Source organism: Euprymna scolopes, chromosome 16 (genome assembly GCF_053919585.1).
Source record: "Euprymna scolopes isolate OS-2025 chromosome 16, ASM5391958v1, whole genome shotgun sequence".
NCBI lineage: Eukaryota > Metazoa > Mollusca > Cephalopoda > Sepiida > Sepiolidae > Euprymna > Euprymna scolopes.
The window spans coordinates 113,335,741-113,355,157 of NC_136497.1; the positions used below are offsets into that span (position 1 = coordinate 113,335,741).

Sequence of the window (19,417 nt, forward strand, 5' to 3'; positions counted from 1 at the left end):
GAATATCATAAACATTTAATTATTCTTTTGTGGTCATGGTCGTTGTTGCATTTCAAAAACATTTAATTATTCTTTTGTGGTCATGGTCGTCGTTGAATTTCAAAAACATTTAATTATTCTTTTGTGGTCATGGTCGTCGTCGTTGAATTTCATAAACATTTAATTATTCTTTTGTGGTCATGGTCGTCGTTGAATTTCATAAACATTTAATTATTCTTTTGTGGTCATGGTCGTCGTTGAATTTCATAAACATTTAATTATTCTTTTGTGGTCATGGTCGTCGTTGAATTTCATAAACATTTAATTATTCTTTTGTGGTCATGGTCGTTGTTGAATTTCATAAACATTTAATTATTCTTTTGTGGTCATGGTCGTTGTTGAATTTCATAAACATTTAATTATTCTTTTGTGGTCATGGTCGTTGTTGAATTTCATAAACATTTAATTATTCTTTTGTGGTCATGGTCGTCGTTGAATTTCATAAACATTTAATTATTCTTTTGTGGTCATGGTCGTCGTTGAATTTCATAAACATTTAATTATTCATTTGTGGTCATGGTCGTCGTTGAATTTCATAAACATTTAATTATTCTTTTGTGGTCATGGTCGTCGTTGAATTTCATAAACATTTAATTATTCATTTGTGGTCATGGTCGTCGTTGAATTTCATAAACATTTAATTATTCTTTTGTGGTCATGGTCGTCGTTGAATTTCATAAACATTTAATTATTCATTTGTGGTCATGGTCGTCGTTGAATTTCATAAACATTTAATTATTCTTTTGTGGTCATGGTCGTCGTTGAATTTCATAAACATTTAATTATTCTTTTGTGGTCATGGTCGTCGTTGAATTTCATAAACATTTAATTATTCTTTTGTGGTCATGGTCGTCGTTGAATTTCATAAACATTTAATTATTCTTTTGTGGTCATGGTCGTTGTTGAATTTCATAAACATTTAATTATTCTTTTGTGGTCATGGTCGTTGTTGAATTTCATAAACATTTAATTATTCTTTTGTGGTCATGGTCGTCGTTGAATTTCATAAACATTTAATTATTCTTTTGTGGTCATGGTCGTCGTTGAATTTCATAAACATTTAATTATTCTTTTGTGGTCATGGTCGTCGTTGAATTTCATAAACATTTAATTATTCATTTGTGGTCATGGTCGTCGTTGAATTTCATAAACATTTAATTATTCTTTTGTGGTCATGGTCGTTGTTGCATTTCAAAAACATTTAATTATTCTTTTGTGGTCATGGTCGTCGTTGAATATCATAAACATTTAATTATTCTTTTGTGGTCATGATCGTCGTTGCATTTCAAAAACATTTAATTATTCTTTTGTGGTCATGGTCGTCGTTGAATATCATAAACATTTAATTATTCTTTTGTGGTCATGGTCGTTGTTGCATTTCAAAAACATTTAATTATTCTTTTGTGGTCATGGTCGTCGTTGAATTTCAAAAACATTTAATTATTCTTTTGTGGTCATGGTCGTCGTCGTTGAATTTCATAAACATTTAATTATTCTTTTGTGGTCATGGTCGTCGTTGAATTTCATAAACATTTAATTATTCTTTTGTGGTCATGGTCGTCGTTGAATTTCATAAACATTTAATTATTCTTTAAGTGTCATGGTCGTCGTTGAATTTCATAAACATTTAATTATTCTTTTGTGGTCATGGTCGTCGTTGAATTTCATAAACATTAAATTATTCATTTGTGGTCATGGTCGTCGTTGAATTTCATAAACATTTAATTATTCTTTTGTGGTCATGATCGTCGTTGAATTTCATAAACATTTAATTATTCTTTTGTGGTCATGGTCGTCGTTGCATTTCATAAACATTTAATTATTCTTTAAGTGTCATGGTCGTCGTTGAATTTCATAAACATTTAATTATTCTTTTGTGGTCATGATCGTCGTTGAATTTCATAAACATTTAATTATTCTTTAAGTGTCATGGTCGTCGTTGAATTTCATAAACATTTAATTATTCTTTTGTGGTCATGGTCTTCGTTGAATTTCATAAACATTTAATTATTCTTTCGTGGTCATGGTCGTCGTTGCATTTCATAAACATTTAATTATTCTTTTGTGGTCATGGTCGTCGTTGAATTTCATAAACATTTAATTATTCTTTTGGGGTCATGGTCGTCGTTGAATTTCATAAACATTTAATTATTCTTTTGGGGTCATGGTCGTCGTTGAATTTCATAAACATTTAATTATTCTTTTTGGGGTCATGATCGTCGTTGAATTTCATAAACATTTAATTATTCTTTTGTGGTCATGGTCGTCGTTGAATTTCATAAACATTTAATTATTCTTTTGGGGTCATGGTCGTCGTTGAATTTCATAAACATTTAGTTATTCTTTTTGGGGTCATGATCGTCGTTGAATTTCATAAACATTTAATTATTCTTTTTGGGGTCATGGTCGTCGTTGAATTTCATAAACATTTAATTATTCTTTTGTGGTCATGGTCGTCGTTGAATTTCATAAACATTTAATTATTCTTTTGGGGTCATGGTCGTCGTTGAATTTCATAAACATTTAATTATTCTTTTTGGGGTCATGATCGTCGTTGAATTTCATAAACATTTAATTATTCTTTTGTGGTCATGGTCGTCGTTGAATTTCATAAACATTTAATTATTCTTTTGTGGTCATGGTCGTCGTTGAATTTCATAAACATTTAATTATTCTTTTGTGGTCATGGTCGTCGTTGAATTTCATAAACATTTAATTATTCTTTTGTGGTCATGGTCGTCGTTGAATTTCATAAACATTAAATTATTCATTTGTGGTCATGGTCGTCGTTGAATTTCATAAACATTTAATTATTCTTTTGTGGTCATGGTCGTCGTTGAATTTCATAAACATTTAATTATTCTTTTGTGGTCATGGTCGTCGTTGAATTTCATAAACATTTAATTATTCTTTTGTGGTCATGGTCGTCGTTGAATTTCATAAACATTTAATTATTCTTTTGTGGTCATGGTCGTCGTTGAATTTCATAAACATTTAATTATTCTTTTGTGGTCATGGTCGTCGTTGAATTTCATAAACATTTAATTATTCTTTTGTGGTCATGGTCGTCGTTGAATTTCATAAACATTTAATTAGTTATATGGAAAAATGCGCGCATGAAAAGTAATATTCTTAAGATTTTATTAAACCTGGAAAAGTAAAGGACAAGAAATTCAATCTGGAAAAGTAAAGAACAAGATATTCTAGTAAAGTAAAAAATAAGAATTTTTTAGACTTAAAATATTGCAGCTAAAAATAAAATTTGAATATTGATAAATATTTTATTTATTATTTGCATATGTTGTTGTTTATTGTTGAGTTAGAAAGGGTGTCAGTCGCTGGATTGAACTTATTTCCCCCCTATTATTTGCATATATTTATGTAGTGAAAATTGTTTGAATAAAATTAATTCATTAGTTAGTAAGTTAGTAGATGGAATTAATAATTTTATAATTTACATAAAAATTAATAATTTTATTATATCATAATTAGGAGCATTTAATTCTTTCTAACTCAACAATAAACAACAACATATGCAAATAATAAATAAAATCTTTATCAATATTCAAATTTTATTTTTAGCTGCAATATTTTAAGTCTAAAAAATTCTTATTTTTTACTTTACTAGAATATCTTGTTCTTTACTTTTCCAGATTGAATTTCTTGTCCTTTACTTTTCCAGGTTTAATAAAATCTTAAGAATATTACTTTTCATGCGCGCATTTTTCCGTATAATCCATGATTTTTCCAGGCATCGCTATTGTATTAATATATAAATTTATAATATTTATTAATGATTGTCTAAAAAAAATTAGCTCTCAAACACACATTTATGCAATATTTATCATTCATTCACAGTAGTTCCGAGCCAGGGTCTCTACCGAGACTGCGGTTCATGAATTCGTGATCTGTATAGAGCATAAACTAACAAAAAAGAAGATGGCACTCGGTGTCTTTTTAGATATCGTTGGAGCTTTTAACAACATACCCTTCAGTAGTATGTTCAAGTCGCCACGAGAACTTAATGTGCCACCAGTACTCATCCGATGGATTGAGTATATGGTGAGGCACAGAACAGTTCAAGTAGAACTACTGAGGGCAACTGTTAAAAGGGAAGTAGTTAAATGAAACCCCCAAAGTGGGATTTTATCACCTTTACTATGGAACTGTGTGCTGAATCCTCTTTTAAAGGAGTTTAAAAATAGGAATATTTATGCCCAGGCTGCTGCTGATGACATCGCAGTGCTGGTCGCGGGTTCAAAAGCATCATTGGTCAGACGCATTGCCAAAATGGGACTACATTTTTCATCAAATGTGATAACGAAAAATTTGAGTTCATTCAAAGAATATGTATATCATAGAATTCACTAATATTTTTAATCGATAAATTCACCATTTTTTGCTATAAAATCATAAGGAGAGTTAAAAAAAATTAGTTATTAAAAAAAAAGTTCGGGTTTTTAATTATAAAAAAACGATACACGGGATTGAACCTAAAATCTTTCCACCAACCCCCGGTACTCTAACCGTTATGCTAACATGTCATATTGCAAAGTCGCAGTAAAAAATATTTATATACAAAAAAAGTTATGCAAAATAAAAAAAGCGTTAGTCACTTATGTACTTACTCTCCTGTTTGTGAACCCACATATTTTGTTGTAACTTTTTTTCTACTGAACCAATTTTCGAAATTTTTTTTCAAAATGTAGCTAATGAGGTGTTCTATCCAACTATATAACCTGTTTGAAATTTGGTTGCGAACGGAATTAGTGGTGGGGGTTTGAATGTGTCTCGATTCATTCAATTTCGGACTTAAGCATATATTCAACCACTACCGTGGTTGAATGATTCTTTTGTGGTCATGGTCGTCGTTGAATTTCATAAACATTTAATTATTCTTTTTGGGGTCATGTTCGTCGTTGAATTTCATAAACATTTAATTATTCTTTTGTGGTCATGGTCGTCGTTGAATTTCATAAACATTTAATTATTCTTTTGTGGTCATGGTCGTTGTTGAATTTCATAAACATTTAATTATTCTTTTGTGGTCATGGTCGTCGTTGAATTTCATAAACATTTAATTATTCTTTTGTGGTCATGGTCGTCGTTGAATTTCATAAACATTTAATTATTCTTTTGTGGTCATGTTCGTCGTTGAATTTCATAAACATTTAATTATTCTTGTGTGGTCATGGTCGTCGTTGAATTTCATAAACATTTAATTATTCTTTTGTGGTCATGGTCGTCGTTGAATATCATAAACATTTAATTATTCTTTTGTGGTCATGGTCGTCGTTGAATTTCATAAACATTTAATTATTCTTTTGTGGTCATGGTCGTCGTTGAATTTCATAAACATTTAATTATTTTTTGGGGGTCATGGTCGTCGTTGAATTTCATAAACATTTAATTATTCTTTTGTGATCATGGTCGTCGTCGTTGAATTCTCATCTTTATACAGAAAATTTGATGCTGGCATATTATCAGCCCATTTCAGTCTGAGTTGGTTTTAACTTACATGAAAGTATTATTCGATATTTTACATTTACTTTTTTTACATTCCTAATTTACCTAGCGCTTCATAAACAAAAGAATTAAAAATTCAAAAAGAAACTAACACAGGAAATGTATTTTCTTTGCTACTGCTCTGAAACAACACACAAATTATATTAAATGTTCCCAGTTCAAATATACATGCAAACACAAAACAAGATTCCAGCTGAATTTCCGGGGGGGGGGGGGGGGGTAACCCCCCAAAAAATTTTTTTAACTCAATCAATCTATCTATCTATCTATTTATCAATATATCTATAAAAGTGAACGTGTCTGTGTGCATTTCCCTACGCAATAGCTTTGTCAATTTTATATCTAAAGACTCGAAATTTAATATATAGAGTACTGAGATTTGGGAAAATCTTTGTGATCGGTTTTCTGCCAGAAATTTGACTGATAAGGGGTCAAACTTCAACGATTTGACTTTTCAGAACTCCAGCAATTTTGGTCTAAACAATTTTGGTCTAAACACTTTTGGTCTAAACACTTGAAATTTTAGATATAGGTTCCTTGGACATGCATCTAACTTAATAACTTGATTTGAGCCCAAAATAATAAATTTTAAGGGGTCATAATAGGTGTCAAAGTTTTAAAAAATTTAACCTCTGCAGTCTCTACCAAATTACTTAGACACTTTCTCGTCTAAACATTTGAAATTTTACATAAAGGGTATTCAGAGATAGGGCAAGCTTTTTCATCGGTTTGGGTCAAAACTTTTCAGTTACCAACATATAAATGTATGTATGTATGTATGTTTGTATGTATGTATGTATGCATGTATGTATGTATGTATGTCTGCATGTCTGCCTAAATCGACAGAGACAACGGATTTTTACAGGATCAGTATCGTTTTAAAATTCGACCTTTCAGACGACAAATATCGAAAAATTGGCTAAAAACATTAATATCTTCACCTTAAACTGGGCATTTTTCTACAGGAGGGGGGGAGCGCTTTTTTCACCAATATTTTTGAAAGTTATCCTCTCCTTTCAATTGTCTAGCCTTAATTTAAACATGAGTCACTTCAGGTTTGGCGGTGGTCATAACCGCAAAGACGTCAGATTTTTTTCCCGTTCTTTTCCTCCTTCACAGTACGGGTTCGAGCTTGCCTTCCTACTACCACTTTTTTTTTTTTTGCTAAACATACACATCCAAACACCCGGGCAACACCGGGCTGAAATGCTAGTATATCTATAAAAGTGAATGTGTCTGTCTGTCTGTGTGTCTGTGTGTTTGTGTACATTTTCCTATGCAATAACTCTGTCAGTTTTAAGTCTACAGACTCGAAATTTGATATGCAGAGTACTGAGATGTGTGAAAATCTTTGTATTCAGATATAGGGCAAGCTTTTTAATCGGTTAGGGTCGAAAATTTGAGTTACCAATATATAAATGTATGTATGTATGTTTGCATGTCTGCCTAAAACTTTCGACAGAGGCGACGGATTTTCACAAGATCAGTATCGTTTTGAAGCTCCACCCTTCAGACAACAAATATCGAAAAATTGTCTAAAAACATTAATTTGTTCACGCTCAACTGGGCACTTTTCTACAGGGAGGGGTCGCTTTTTTCACCGGTATTTTTGAAAGTTATCCTCTCCTTTCGATTGTCTAGCCTTAATTAAAACCTACGTCAGTTCCAGTTTGGCAGTGGTCGTAACAGCAAAGATGTCCCCCTTTGTGGTACAGGTTCGAGCCTGCCTTCCTACTACCATTTTTTTTGTTTTTGTTTTTTTTGTTTTGCTCAACATACACCTCCAAACACCTCAGACAACGCTGGGCCGAAATGCTAGTAAAATAAGAAAAGAAAAAGAACTTAGCAATTGAAAGAGAATATTATTAAGAATACTTTTTAGTTGACGCAAGGAGATATAAAAGAATTTATATATATTTGTGAAACTCCAACAAAACAGTCTTGGCAATACATTCCATCAATGGTCGTAATCAGTGAACAATTCCCAAACTCAATGATGACTACAATGATAATTACTGCTGCTCGGTATACTGGTATGATCACCTTCCCCTGCTGATTAATCATAAACTGTGCATTGAATAGATAACGTAATACTTAGGTCACTGCACCTTATCATAACAAAGGTCCATGCAAAATTTCTACTTAGTCATGGCTGACAGAATGGGAACAACATATCCCCATTGATTAAAATAAGGGTTCAGTTCGAAATTCTATACGGGTTATCAAGTTTAATATAAAAACTTTCCATATTTATCTAGAAGATTCTTAAGTTTTGAAAGATGCACCTGACAAAAAAAAAAAAAAAAGACTGGAAGTTACATCAGCGAAAATGTTGTGAAACGAACAAGTAAAATTAAAGTAGTAGTCTGAATAATCGGAATTATCATCTCAAAAATTCTGAAACATAAAATTGGATTAGTATTTTGGTTTGAGAAGATCACAAATAAATACACTGACTTAACTTGTGGCAAGATTGCCTTCACAAGTCTTTTCGGAACATTTTCCACATTAATAGTTTTTTTCATCGATCCGTTCACTTTTGAAATTCCCTCTTTGTTCCTTATTTCCCCTATTCTGTAAACATGCAGAAATGTAAATGTAATGTGAATAAGAATCTTGCCGCCCACGTCCCCAATCAGATTGTCCTCTTATAAATATGCCCCCCCCATCACATTACCTTCTGACGTTTGTTAGAGAGTAAAGAAAAGTTTAACAAAAATATATGTTCTTTCTCCATCAATATTCAGCCATTTGAATTTTGTGTTGTTTGTTGTGAATATATGATAATGTTTTTACGTAGTATATTTTATATTTCTTCAGGTTTTGGCAATGCCATTGTATACATTCCATCAATGGTCGTAATCAGTGAACAATTCCCAAACTCAATGATGGCTACAATGATAATTACTGCTGCTCGGCCCGCTGGCGTGATCACCTTTCCCCTGCTGATTAATGTCCTCCTAGACGTTTACTTCTGGAGAGGAACCCTCCTTATTACTAGCGGCCTTATTCTCAACATCTGTGTGGCTGGGCTTATCGCAACACACAAAGGCTCTTCTTCTCCGTCTTCAGACCCTGTTGTTTGTTCACCAACAAAGAAGAAAATATTTGATGTGTCTGTCCTGAAAATACCAAAGTTGGTGATGATTATCTATTTTTTGTAGTTAGTAATACTAAACACTAAATTCATTGTTTTCTTTCATTTTTTTTTAAACCAGTATAAACCACAAGTCATTAGTTCATTTGATTATCTTTTATAAATTTGTAACTTTCAGCTTTGTGAATGTCACTAGAAACCATGGCAAGCACTTGAAGCGTAACGTTGTACAATCTAACTAAACGTGAACGTATTTTAATCTAGCCTATCTTTATTAACATCAAAACGGCCTACGCTTACTTAATTCCATGATACAGTATATTGCTTATCTTCTTTCCAGGAGATTAGACACAAGGTCAAGTGTTAGTTTAAAGAAACCAGCGCACTAAGAAATGCACATTATGTCGTGCATATCTTGAGCAGTTCTGTCAGCATTCCCTCATAAAAGCATCTCAAGCGATGAGCAATAAATTAATCCTTCCTCAGAGAGGTAAAGCCTGGGAAGGTGGATCTCCTAGGACTCAGCAGAAGCATACTTCAGCCCGGCAGAAACAAAGTGTCGGACTGATTTGTATCATAATATTATGATTCAACATAATTTATTTTTTTAAATTACAAAAGTGATAATAAAAAAGATGTAACACGAGACAACAAGGGATGAGTGTCGTTCTGTTTGTCTATTCTATATTATTCTATTATAAATTCTCTAAACAAGTTTCAATCAACAAAATTCTTTTATTCCATGGGTTAAACTACTTAAAATATCCCCAGATGGTTTCAATGATTTTTATTTATAAAAACGTATGTACAATGCATGATGGATTGAAATAATATATCTATAGTAATCTGCAAACATCCACAAACATCTATAAATATTCTTGATTTACATATGAAAATATGACAAATTACATAACATTAATTTATTTAAAAACTGTTTAAAATTATTTCAAAACAGTTTTTAAATAAATTAATGTTATGTAATTTATCATATTTTCTTATATATTAGTAATAATCTTGTCAATATTAATATTATTATAAATCTTAATATTATTTAAAACGATTTAAACAAAAAATATGACATTTCAAAAACATTTTTATAATTTCATTTTCGTTATTTTTCAAGGGAGATAATTTATATGAAAACTTCCTGTTTAAATTTTACTGTGTTAATGAATCGTCTAATGTCGCTTAGATTCTGAGATACTACACTTTGAATTATTTATCTGCACAAAATGCGCAAATTTACATTTGGAACTAAGTAGTTACAAGGCAATCAAAAATGTGGAGAGAATGGAGGTTGTTAGTCATCCGTGGTCAAAAACATCTGTGTGGCTGGGCTTATCGCAACACACAAAGGCTCTTCTTCTCCGTCTTCAGACCCTGTTGTTTGTTCACCAACAAAGAAGAAAATATTTGATGTGTCTGTCCTGAAAATACCAAAGTTGGTGATGATTATCTATTTTTTGTAGTTAGTAATACTAAACACTAAATTCATTGTTGTCTTTCATTTTTTTTTAAAACCAGTATAAACCACAAGTCATTAGTTCATTTGATCATCTTTTATAAATTTGTAACTTTCAGCTTTGTGAATGTCACTAGAAACCATGGCAAGCACTTGAAGCGTAACGTTGTACAATCTAACTAAACGTGAACGTATTTTAATCTAGCCTATCTTTATTAACATCAAAACGGCCTACGCTTACTTAATTCCATGATACAGTATATTGCTTATCTTCTTTCCAGGAGATTAGACACAAGGTCAGGTGTTAGTTTAAAGAAACCAGCGCGCTAAGAAATGCACATTATGTCGTGCATGTCTTGAGCAGTTCTGTCAGCATTCCCTCATAAAAGCATCTCAAGCGATGAGCAATAAATTAATCCTTCCTCAGAGAGGTAAAGCCTGGGAAGGTGGATCTCCTAGGACTCAGCAGAAGCATACTTCAGCCCGGCAGAAACAAAGTGTCGGACTGATTTGTATCATAATATTATGATTCAACATAATTTATTTTTTAAATTACAAAAGTGATAATAAAAAATATGTAACACAAGACAACAAGGGATGAGTGTCGTTCTGTTTGTCTATTCTCTAAACAAGTTTCAATCAACAAAATTCTTTCATTCCATGGGTTAAACTGCTTAAAATATCCCCAGATGGTTTCAATGATTTTTATTTATAAAAACGTATGTACAATGCATGATGGATTGAAATAATATATCTATAGTAATCTGCAAACATCCACAAACATCTTTAAAGATTCTTGATTTACATATGAAAATATGACAAATTACATAACATTAATTTATTTAAAAACTGTTTAAAATTATTTTAAAACAGTTTTTAAATAAATTAATGTTATGTAATTTATCATATTTTCTTATATATTAGTAATAATTTCGTCAATATTAATATTATTATTGTTCTGGGGTAACTGACACCCCTATTCCTGTCTTCACATGGACTCTCCCATCGCTGTGAAAGACAGCCATTTTGGACTCTCTAATCAGAGATTCCATGCCAGCCTAATCGTTGACATGACTTTACAGACTCTCCTGTTTGATATTGTGAACCCCTAAAATAAGACCACAACATCTGGCGACGTAGGAATGAAAAAACCTCACAAGGACCCTTTCCTTTGGACTAATAATCAAAAACGTCTATTTTCCTATTCTTCTGACTCAACTTTAAATTTTTCTACCAGCTTTGAAAAGTTCAACAAGTTTACTTCTTTTTTTCAACAACAAGAAAAAAAAAAGAAAGTTATCGCCAAACCAAAACTGTGAGTAGAAAAAAAAATATATTGCTGTCCTAATCAATTTCTTGTTTTAAAACGAAATAGATTACATTCTATGCTGGAAAAAAAGTTATTGGTGAACTTGAATTTACGCTTTTGTATTTTTGAACACACGTGTGGTTAGCTGGCAAGCAACCATTTTTTTTCTCTGTTACGGTGAACGAGAAAAATAAAAACAGAAACAGAAAAGTCATTAAACCGACTCTACATAGGACACTTGCATCTAACCCACAATTATTTATTGAAACAAGTTCTACCAACGTGCCAATGTGGATATGTACTGACCATAAAAGCATATTCGAGGATTGTAAAAATACAACTCTATAAAAGGAAAATATTTCAGCAACAACAACAACAAAAGGAAATTAGAAAATACTGAAAGTCAAAACTAAAAAAGTTTATGGACTTCAAAAAAAAAAAAGAGAAAAAAAAACGGTAACTTTAAAAGATTTTTTTTCTCTCTCTGATATTTCTTAAATACTTTTGATGTTGGCAAAATTCTCTGACTTTAACAAATAGTACAGTTATTCACTATTTTTTTTTTCTTTTCATGGAAATGAAACAAAAACTTTTTAAGTGTCTTATTACATTTTCTGCTAAGATACAACACGGAATTTTTTTTTCTTTTCCTTCTGTCCCTCCTCATGTGTGGATATTTATTTCATATATCATCTTCATAAACTTGTTTTTTTCTTGGTGAAATTTCTCAGACCAAGAAATTCGGAGACTAGTTATTTTTCAACATGGGAGGACTTTCAAAACAAATAGCTGCTATGATACGGTTGCAGCAAACTCAGTTCTCCGAAATACAAAAGCAAAGAGAAGAAGAAAGAAAGCAAATCGAGGAGCAAAAACGACAAAGAGAAGCAGAAAGGTTCGAAGAAAGAGAAGAAAGAAAACGAAGAGAAGAAGAAAGAGAAGAAGAAAGAAAACAATTTAATGCCCAAATACTTGAAATGCAAGAACAAGCAAAGAGAAAGTTGGAAATATTATCTAAGGTTATATCTAAAAAAGACAGTAGAGAGTCAGACAAGGACGTTTTTTCTCAAACTGCAATCTGGTCAGCGTTGGAAACTTTTCAGTACCGGCCTGATGAAGAATTAACTTTTGAAGCCTATTTCCGCAGATTCGGCGACGTGTTCAGAATTGATTGTAAAACTTGGAGCGAGCAGATGAAGGTTCGTCTCTTACTACAAAAATTGGGAGCCATGGAACATAGTAAGTTCGTGGACTATATACTGCCAAAACAGACGAACGAATTGTCATTTGACGAGGCTGTAAAATCCTTAATGGAGTTATACTGCCCGAAAACTAGTTTATTCCATAAGAGATGGAAATGTATAAACCTGACTCGCAAAGAAGACCAAGACTACACAACATTTGCGTCAGTCGTGAACAGGCATTGTGATAATTTTAAATTATCTTCGTTAACGGCCGACAATTTCAAGGCCTTGATTTTTATTCAAGGTTTAGTCTCAACCAAGGACGCTGAAATCAGACGCAGGGCATTGAACACACTCGAAAAGGAACCGGACATTACCCTTCAAAAATTGGCTGAGGAATGCCAAAGAATTATTTCTGAGAAACAGGACTCCAAAACTATAGAAGAGGCTAATGTATCATACATCAAGAAAGTGCAAAATAAAAAAACGTTCTTCCCAAAAAGTCAAGTGAAAACCAAACGCAATACTCAGGAAACATACCAAAATAAGCCTGATTTACCACGTTACCCATGCCGAGGATGTGGAGAACTCCACTGGCAGAAAGATTGTCCTTACTGGTCCCGTAAATGCGATCTATGCAGACGCAATGGCCATAAAGCCTCGCATTGCAGAGTAAAAGGACCTCGCAAGAGTTACGTCAAAACGATGAGAATTCTAGGGAAAGATGAAAATGTACAGAAGTACGTAATAGTCAAAATCGGGTACAAAAACGTAAAGCTTCAACTTGACAGTGGCTCAGATTTGTCCATAATAAACTATAATACTTGGTGTAAAATTGGCAAACCAAAAATGAGACAAACCAACAGAGTGGCTCACTCGGTAACGGGAGAACGCATTAGGTTTGAAGGCGAAGTCACTACAAATGTAACATTGAAGGGCAAAACTTTAACACTAAAAATGTTTGTGTTAAAGAAATCAAATAATCTTTTCAGGACAGACTGGATTCAACAATTTGAACTCTGGGACTCGCCCATGAGCGATTTTTGTCAGAAAATAAACAGCCCTACAGCCGAAGAAAAAAAACTTAAGGGAGACTTGATGGAGTCATTTCCTAATGTTTTTTCGGGCAAATTAGGCTGCTGCACAAAAAATGAAGGCGAAGTTCGAATTAAAAGATAACATCACCCCGGTTTTTAAAAACAAACGCAGCATACCATTTGCCTCCATATAAAAAATTGACGAGGAGCTAGATAGACTCGTCAAGGCAGGAATACTGACCCAAGTCGACTACAGTGAGTGGGCTGCCCCCACTGTATACATAAAGAAAAAATCAATGGATATTAGAGTCTGCGCAGACTTCTCGACAGGGTTGAATGCAGCACTAAGGGATCACCACTACCCGCTACCTAGCCCCGAGGAAGTATTTACGAAACTCAATGGAGGAAAAATTTTCTCAAAACTAGATTTAAGCGAAGCATACCTACAAATTCCCGTGGAAGAATAAAGCTCCAGACTCTTGTGTATTACCACCCACAGGGGACTGTTCAAGTTTAATAGGTTAGCTTTCGGGATCAAGGTCGCCCCAGCTATCTTTCAGCAAATAATCGACACTATGTTGAGCGGCTTTGATTTTTCTATAGGATACCTAGATGACATTCTAGTAAAAAGTGAATCTATAGAAGAACATAAAAGACATGTTTTTCGGGTATTTGAAAAAATAAGTGAGTATGGCTTCACACTGAAAGACACCAAATGCGAATTTTTCCTCAACCAAATTAAATACCTTGGTCAGATAATAGACAAGAACGATAGACGGCCCGATCCTGAAAGGTTCACAGCGATAAGAAATATGCCTGAGCCACATGACTTAACAACTTTGCAAAGTTTCTTAGGCTTAGCCAACTATTATCAAGCTTTTATTCCAAACCTGCATACTTTACGTGCACCCCTAAACGAGCTACTTAGGAAGGACAAAGTTTGAGATTGGACCACAGAATGCCAGACTGCATTCGAAAAGCTAAAAAACGTGCTCACATCAGAACTCTTCCTGACCCATTATAATCCGAAACTGGACATAATCGTCGCTAGTGACGCTAGCGCATATGGAATCGGCGCATGCATCCTACATAAAATGCCTGATGGTTCAACGAAACCGATAGCATATGCGTCTAGAACCCTACTACCGGCTGAAAAGAATTATTCCCAAATAGAGAAAGAATCTCTAAGTATTATTTTCGCTGTGACTAAATTCAATAGATTTTTACATGGAAGACATTTTAAGCTTCAAACGGACCATAAGCCGCTCATCGCTATCTTTGGTTCAAGAAAAGGATTTCCTACACATACGGCAAACAGACTGCAAAGATAGGGAACAATCCTACTCAATTACGACTTCGAAATGGAGTTTCTACCATCAAAGAAGTTAGGACATGCTGACAGCCTATCCCGGTTAATACCAAAAACTGGAGAACCGCTTGAGGATTCTGTTATCGCATCACCTTAATCAGAGAAGGACTACAGTTTGATTCTATATACCACAGTGAAAGAACTTCCGGTTACCCTAGACGACATAAGAAAAGAAGCCGAGAGTGACGATTTTATAAAAGAAACAAAAGCAAAACTGGAATCGGATGAACAAGTAGCAGAAGCTTTCTCAGTGTGCGACCAGGTTCTACTATACAGAGATAGAGTAGTTATTCCAGCGACCCTACATAAAACAATCCTCAAGGATTTTCACACAGGACACCCTGGCGCCACCAGAATGAAGAGCCTCGTGCGTTCATACGTGTACTGGAAAAGCATGGACAAGGACATTGAAGAAAAAGTGAAATCATGCAGAGGATGTGCTCTAGCTGCGAAAGCACCACCTATTCAATTCAGTCCATGGCCCAAAGCCGACTATCCATAGTCACGAATACATGTGGACTATGCAGGACCACTTGATGGACACTACTACCTTATAATAGTGGACAGTTTTTCCAAGTGGCCCGAAGTTTTTAGATGTAAGAGCCCAACTACGGACTTCACCATAAAAACTCTTCATGAGTTATTTGCACGATTCGGAGTGGTCGACTGTTTAGTGTCAGATAACGGCACTCAGTTTACGTCCGGGGACTTTAAAGAGTTTATTAGAGACTTCCAAGTGGACCACTTTACAACTCCGACATACCACCCTAGGTCAAACGGCCAGGCGGAAAGATTTGTGGACACACTGAAGAGAGCTTTGAAGAAGGCTAAGGACACGCCATCCGAAAAAGCCCTACAACAATTTCTTCAGGTGTACCGCATAACGCCCAACGAAAACACACCATCCCAGATGTCTCCAGCGGAAGTAATGTTTGCAAGGAAAATATGGCCAGTTTTTGATAAGTTATTACCAAAGCAGGTAAAACACACAAAGCTGACGATACCCAAGAAGAACTACATGCCGGGAGAAAAGATATTTTTCCAAATGCATAAAGATAATAGTACCTTCTGGGAGTGGGGAACGATCATTAACAGGATCGGTCGTATGGTCTATATGGTGGAAGGACCACACTCCACATATAAGAAACACTTAAAACAAATTCGCAAACGCACTTCAGACGAGCCAAGTGAAATTCCATCTGAAGAAGAGACGATGGACCTTCTATATGAGGCATTTGATTTGGAACCTCCTCAAACCAGTACGGAAATATGTCGTTCCACTAGAAAAAGGAAGCTGACGGACCCCTTGGAAGTCAACCCTAAGAGAAAAAATTATATTTCAGGGAAATAAATCTTCGGAGAGGGGTGTTCTGGGGTAACTGACACCCCTATTTCTGTCTTCACATGGACTCTCCTATCACTGTGAAAGGCAGCCATTTTGGACTCTCTAATCAGAGATTCCATGCCAGCCTAATCGTTGACATGACTTTACAGACTCTCCTGTTTGATATTGTGAACCCCTAAAATAAGGCCACAACAATTATAAATCTTAATATTATTTAAAACGATTTAAACAAAAAATATGGCATTTCAAAAACATTTTTATAATTTCATTTTCGTTATTTTTCAAGGGAGATAATTTATATGAAAACTTCCTGTTTAAATTTTACTAATGTCGCTTAGATTCTGAGATGCTACAGTTTGAATTATTTATCTGCACAAAATGCGCAAATTTACATTTGGAACTAAGTAGTCACAAGGCCATCAAAATGTTATTTATCCGTGGTCAAAAACGATATCTACAATCCTCTCAGTTACTACAATGCCACATTTATTCTAGGGCTGTCCCATTTAAAATTTTCTCAAATTTGTCATAAATTTTATTTACAGAAATTCATTGGATTAAAATAGGGAGTGGAAGAAAGAAAAACCATTGTTGTCTAGTTTGCTCAGAGCTGTGAACATGCATCTCTAAATGGGAGTGGTATCTGTGGGAAAAAAAACAAAAAAAGAGGGGCTGAGAGAATAGGTGGTGGTCGAAGGTAAAGATGAAAGTGAGAAGTGGGCAACTTAGAGGATTTCTATTACCAAGGAGGGTGGAGGGGTAGCTCATTACTCGAATAGATAAAATGGTTAACTTCTAACATAATCAGAAACTACATCTGCCATGTTCAGTCAGGGTACACATACTTGACTCTTTTTCATACACACAAACTCATTACTTGTATCACCCTTTTTTTTCAAAAACCAAAAAATATAATCTTTCTATTATATCTGATCTTGAACTTCAGTTGATGCTTGAAGAACGCATTCAGATCAACAACAAATTTAAGCCCTTGGATCACTCTTAGATGTAATATCCACTGGAGTCTGAAGCATTGGAAGAATCAAGCATTTTTTCTTTATGTGTTTTGCAAATCCTATATTCTGAAACTGTGTCGTATGGAGTTGAGGGATAATGTGTTCAAGGAAAACCACCAGATCAGAGAACTCAGAAATTGTTGAAATGACACGTCCTTGGTGTCCAACTCTATTCAGAGCAAATTTCCTTCTCCAACCACCAAAACTGTTTGACAAATAGGTTTTCAACTGCCCCCCCCCTCACTAGAAGGTTTAACCCATGTTTTGACCGTTGATTCTACCTTCAATCAATTCCTTTTAAGCTGAAGGGCAAATCCAAGGATTTAAGCTGAGCCATCGGAACAACAGATGGAGCTGGAAGGGTGGTGTCGACAGTTGCTTTCGAATTCTGTAATCGTTTCGTAATGTATGAGTACCTCTGTCACCCTCTTGATACCTCAGAAGCATGACACAAAGATGATGTCATCAGCGAATGTAGAAACTTTGGCTCACACCCTACCAGGTAAAGCAATTCTGTGTAGGACCGATCTCCCCCCCCCCCAATTCCTTAGCTTGTGCAGTATCATCTCCAACTCCAAGATGTAGAACTATGACAGCGGACAGCCTTGACTCACCAATTAGGAAATAGTGAAAAATTGCCAACACATGCTTTTTACTACTGTTGTCAGCAAACGATACAAAACAAAGATTCACCTGCTGAAGTCCGATTTAAAACTAGAAATCTGTAAAACAGATGCCAAGAAGTGATGATTGACCCTATCAAAGGCTTTGAATTAATCCAAGGAGATCAGTGCTGCTTCTGTCTTCTATCTTCCCTAGGATCATACAAAATATGATGCAAGTTGTTCTGGATCAATTTTCCTTGCACAGCATAGTTCTACTCAAGTTTGATAAATTCTTCAATAACCCCTGCAAAATGTTTGATAAGATCTTGGTCAAAATCTTGTTATGAGCCTGTAATAATTTAGTTCCTCTTGCTTCTCTAGCAACTTGACCTACGATAGAACCCTTGTTAAACAAAGGTTGAATGCATCTGTTAGAATCAATACAAACATGTGCGAAAAATATAATTTGTGGGGCAAGCTATCATTTTCCATCTATTTGTTGCATCTGTAATCCTTTCTTTTGCAACCAGCTGCTCTAGACATATAGAGGCAGGGAGAGTCAGTTAAATATTTCCCAAACTCTTGAAGTAGGAGGTTAGGAAGTTGGGTGAAAACACTTATCCAAATGTTTCAGAAATTCTTTGCAGATATATTGCTATTTATTTATAAATCAATCTTTAATTCAGTCAAAATAAGAAATATACAATCAATTTTACATGCCAACCATTTTTAACACAAAAGAAAAATGATCAGTGGCAAAGCTTTAATTTGGGAGATCGGAGTGTGTGAAGTCACTCCTAACACTACTCCCAGATCCACTCTAGTCTGAAATAGGAGTACTTGTCATGGTTCTATTTATAAATTAAATAGAATTTCTGTTGTGAATAACATGAAACTGAATTCTGAATAATAAAAACAAAACCTTGAATTTGAAAATATTAAAACCTTGAAAAGAAAATTTAATGACTGAATTTGGCATTAAATGGGATGATATGCCGGTTATATAAATGAAAGAAAACGGTGCTTTTATTTTACTAAATTTAAATACATTTTTAAAAAGATCAAACAAATAATAATATTTTAAAGTTAATCTATTAATAATGCTTTGATAGATGTGGGAGTGGGTTTTGTTATAACATATTATTAGATGTGAGGCCATCATGCTTGTTTGTATGTAAAAAATTATGAGATGATAAAGTGTACTGCTACCCATCAAAAGTACATTAATTAATAAATACTGAAAATTTCGTTACAATCGGATAATTCATTTATTTTTTGGTGGATTTTTTTAAAATCAGGATTAATTATTTGATTTGAACAAATTTGGAGAATTTATTTAAATCCATATTATTATTTAGATTCTTTGTTTATTTAATTTATTTTTTTAATTTTTAATATTTTAATTTATTTAAATCCATATTATTATTT

At 33.9% G+C, this 19,417-nt stretch overlaps 1 protein-coding gene across 1 annotated transcript in view; it reads left to right on the forward strand.

The window, feature by feature from the left end:
- Nucleotides 1-19,417, forward strand: part of LOC145296058 (monocarboxylate transporter 2-like) — a 166,654-nt gene that overhangs the window by 100,024 nt on the left and 47,213 nt on the right. The window contains exon 4 of the mRNA XM_080142125.1: nucleotides 8,386-8,701. Within this exon, the coding sequence (XP_079998251.1) occupies nucleotides 8,386-8,701 (316 nt within the window). The remainder of the gene's footprint in view (nucleotides 1-8,385; nucleotides 8,702-19,417) is intronic.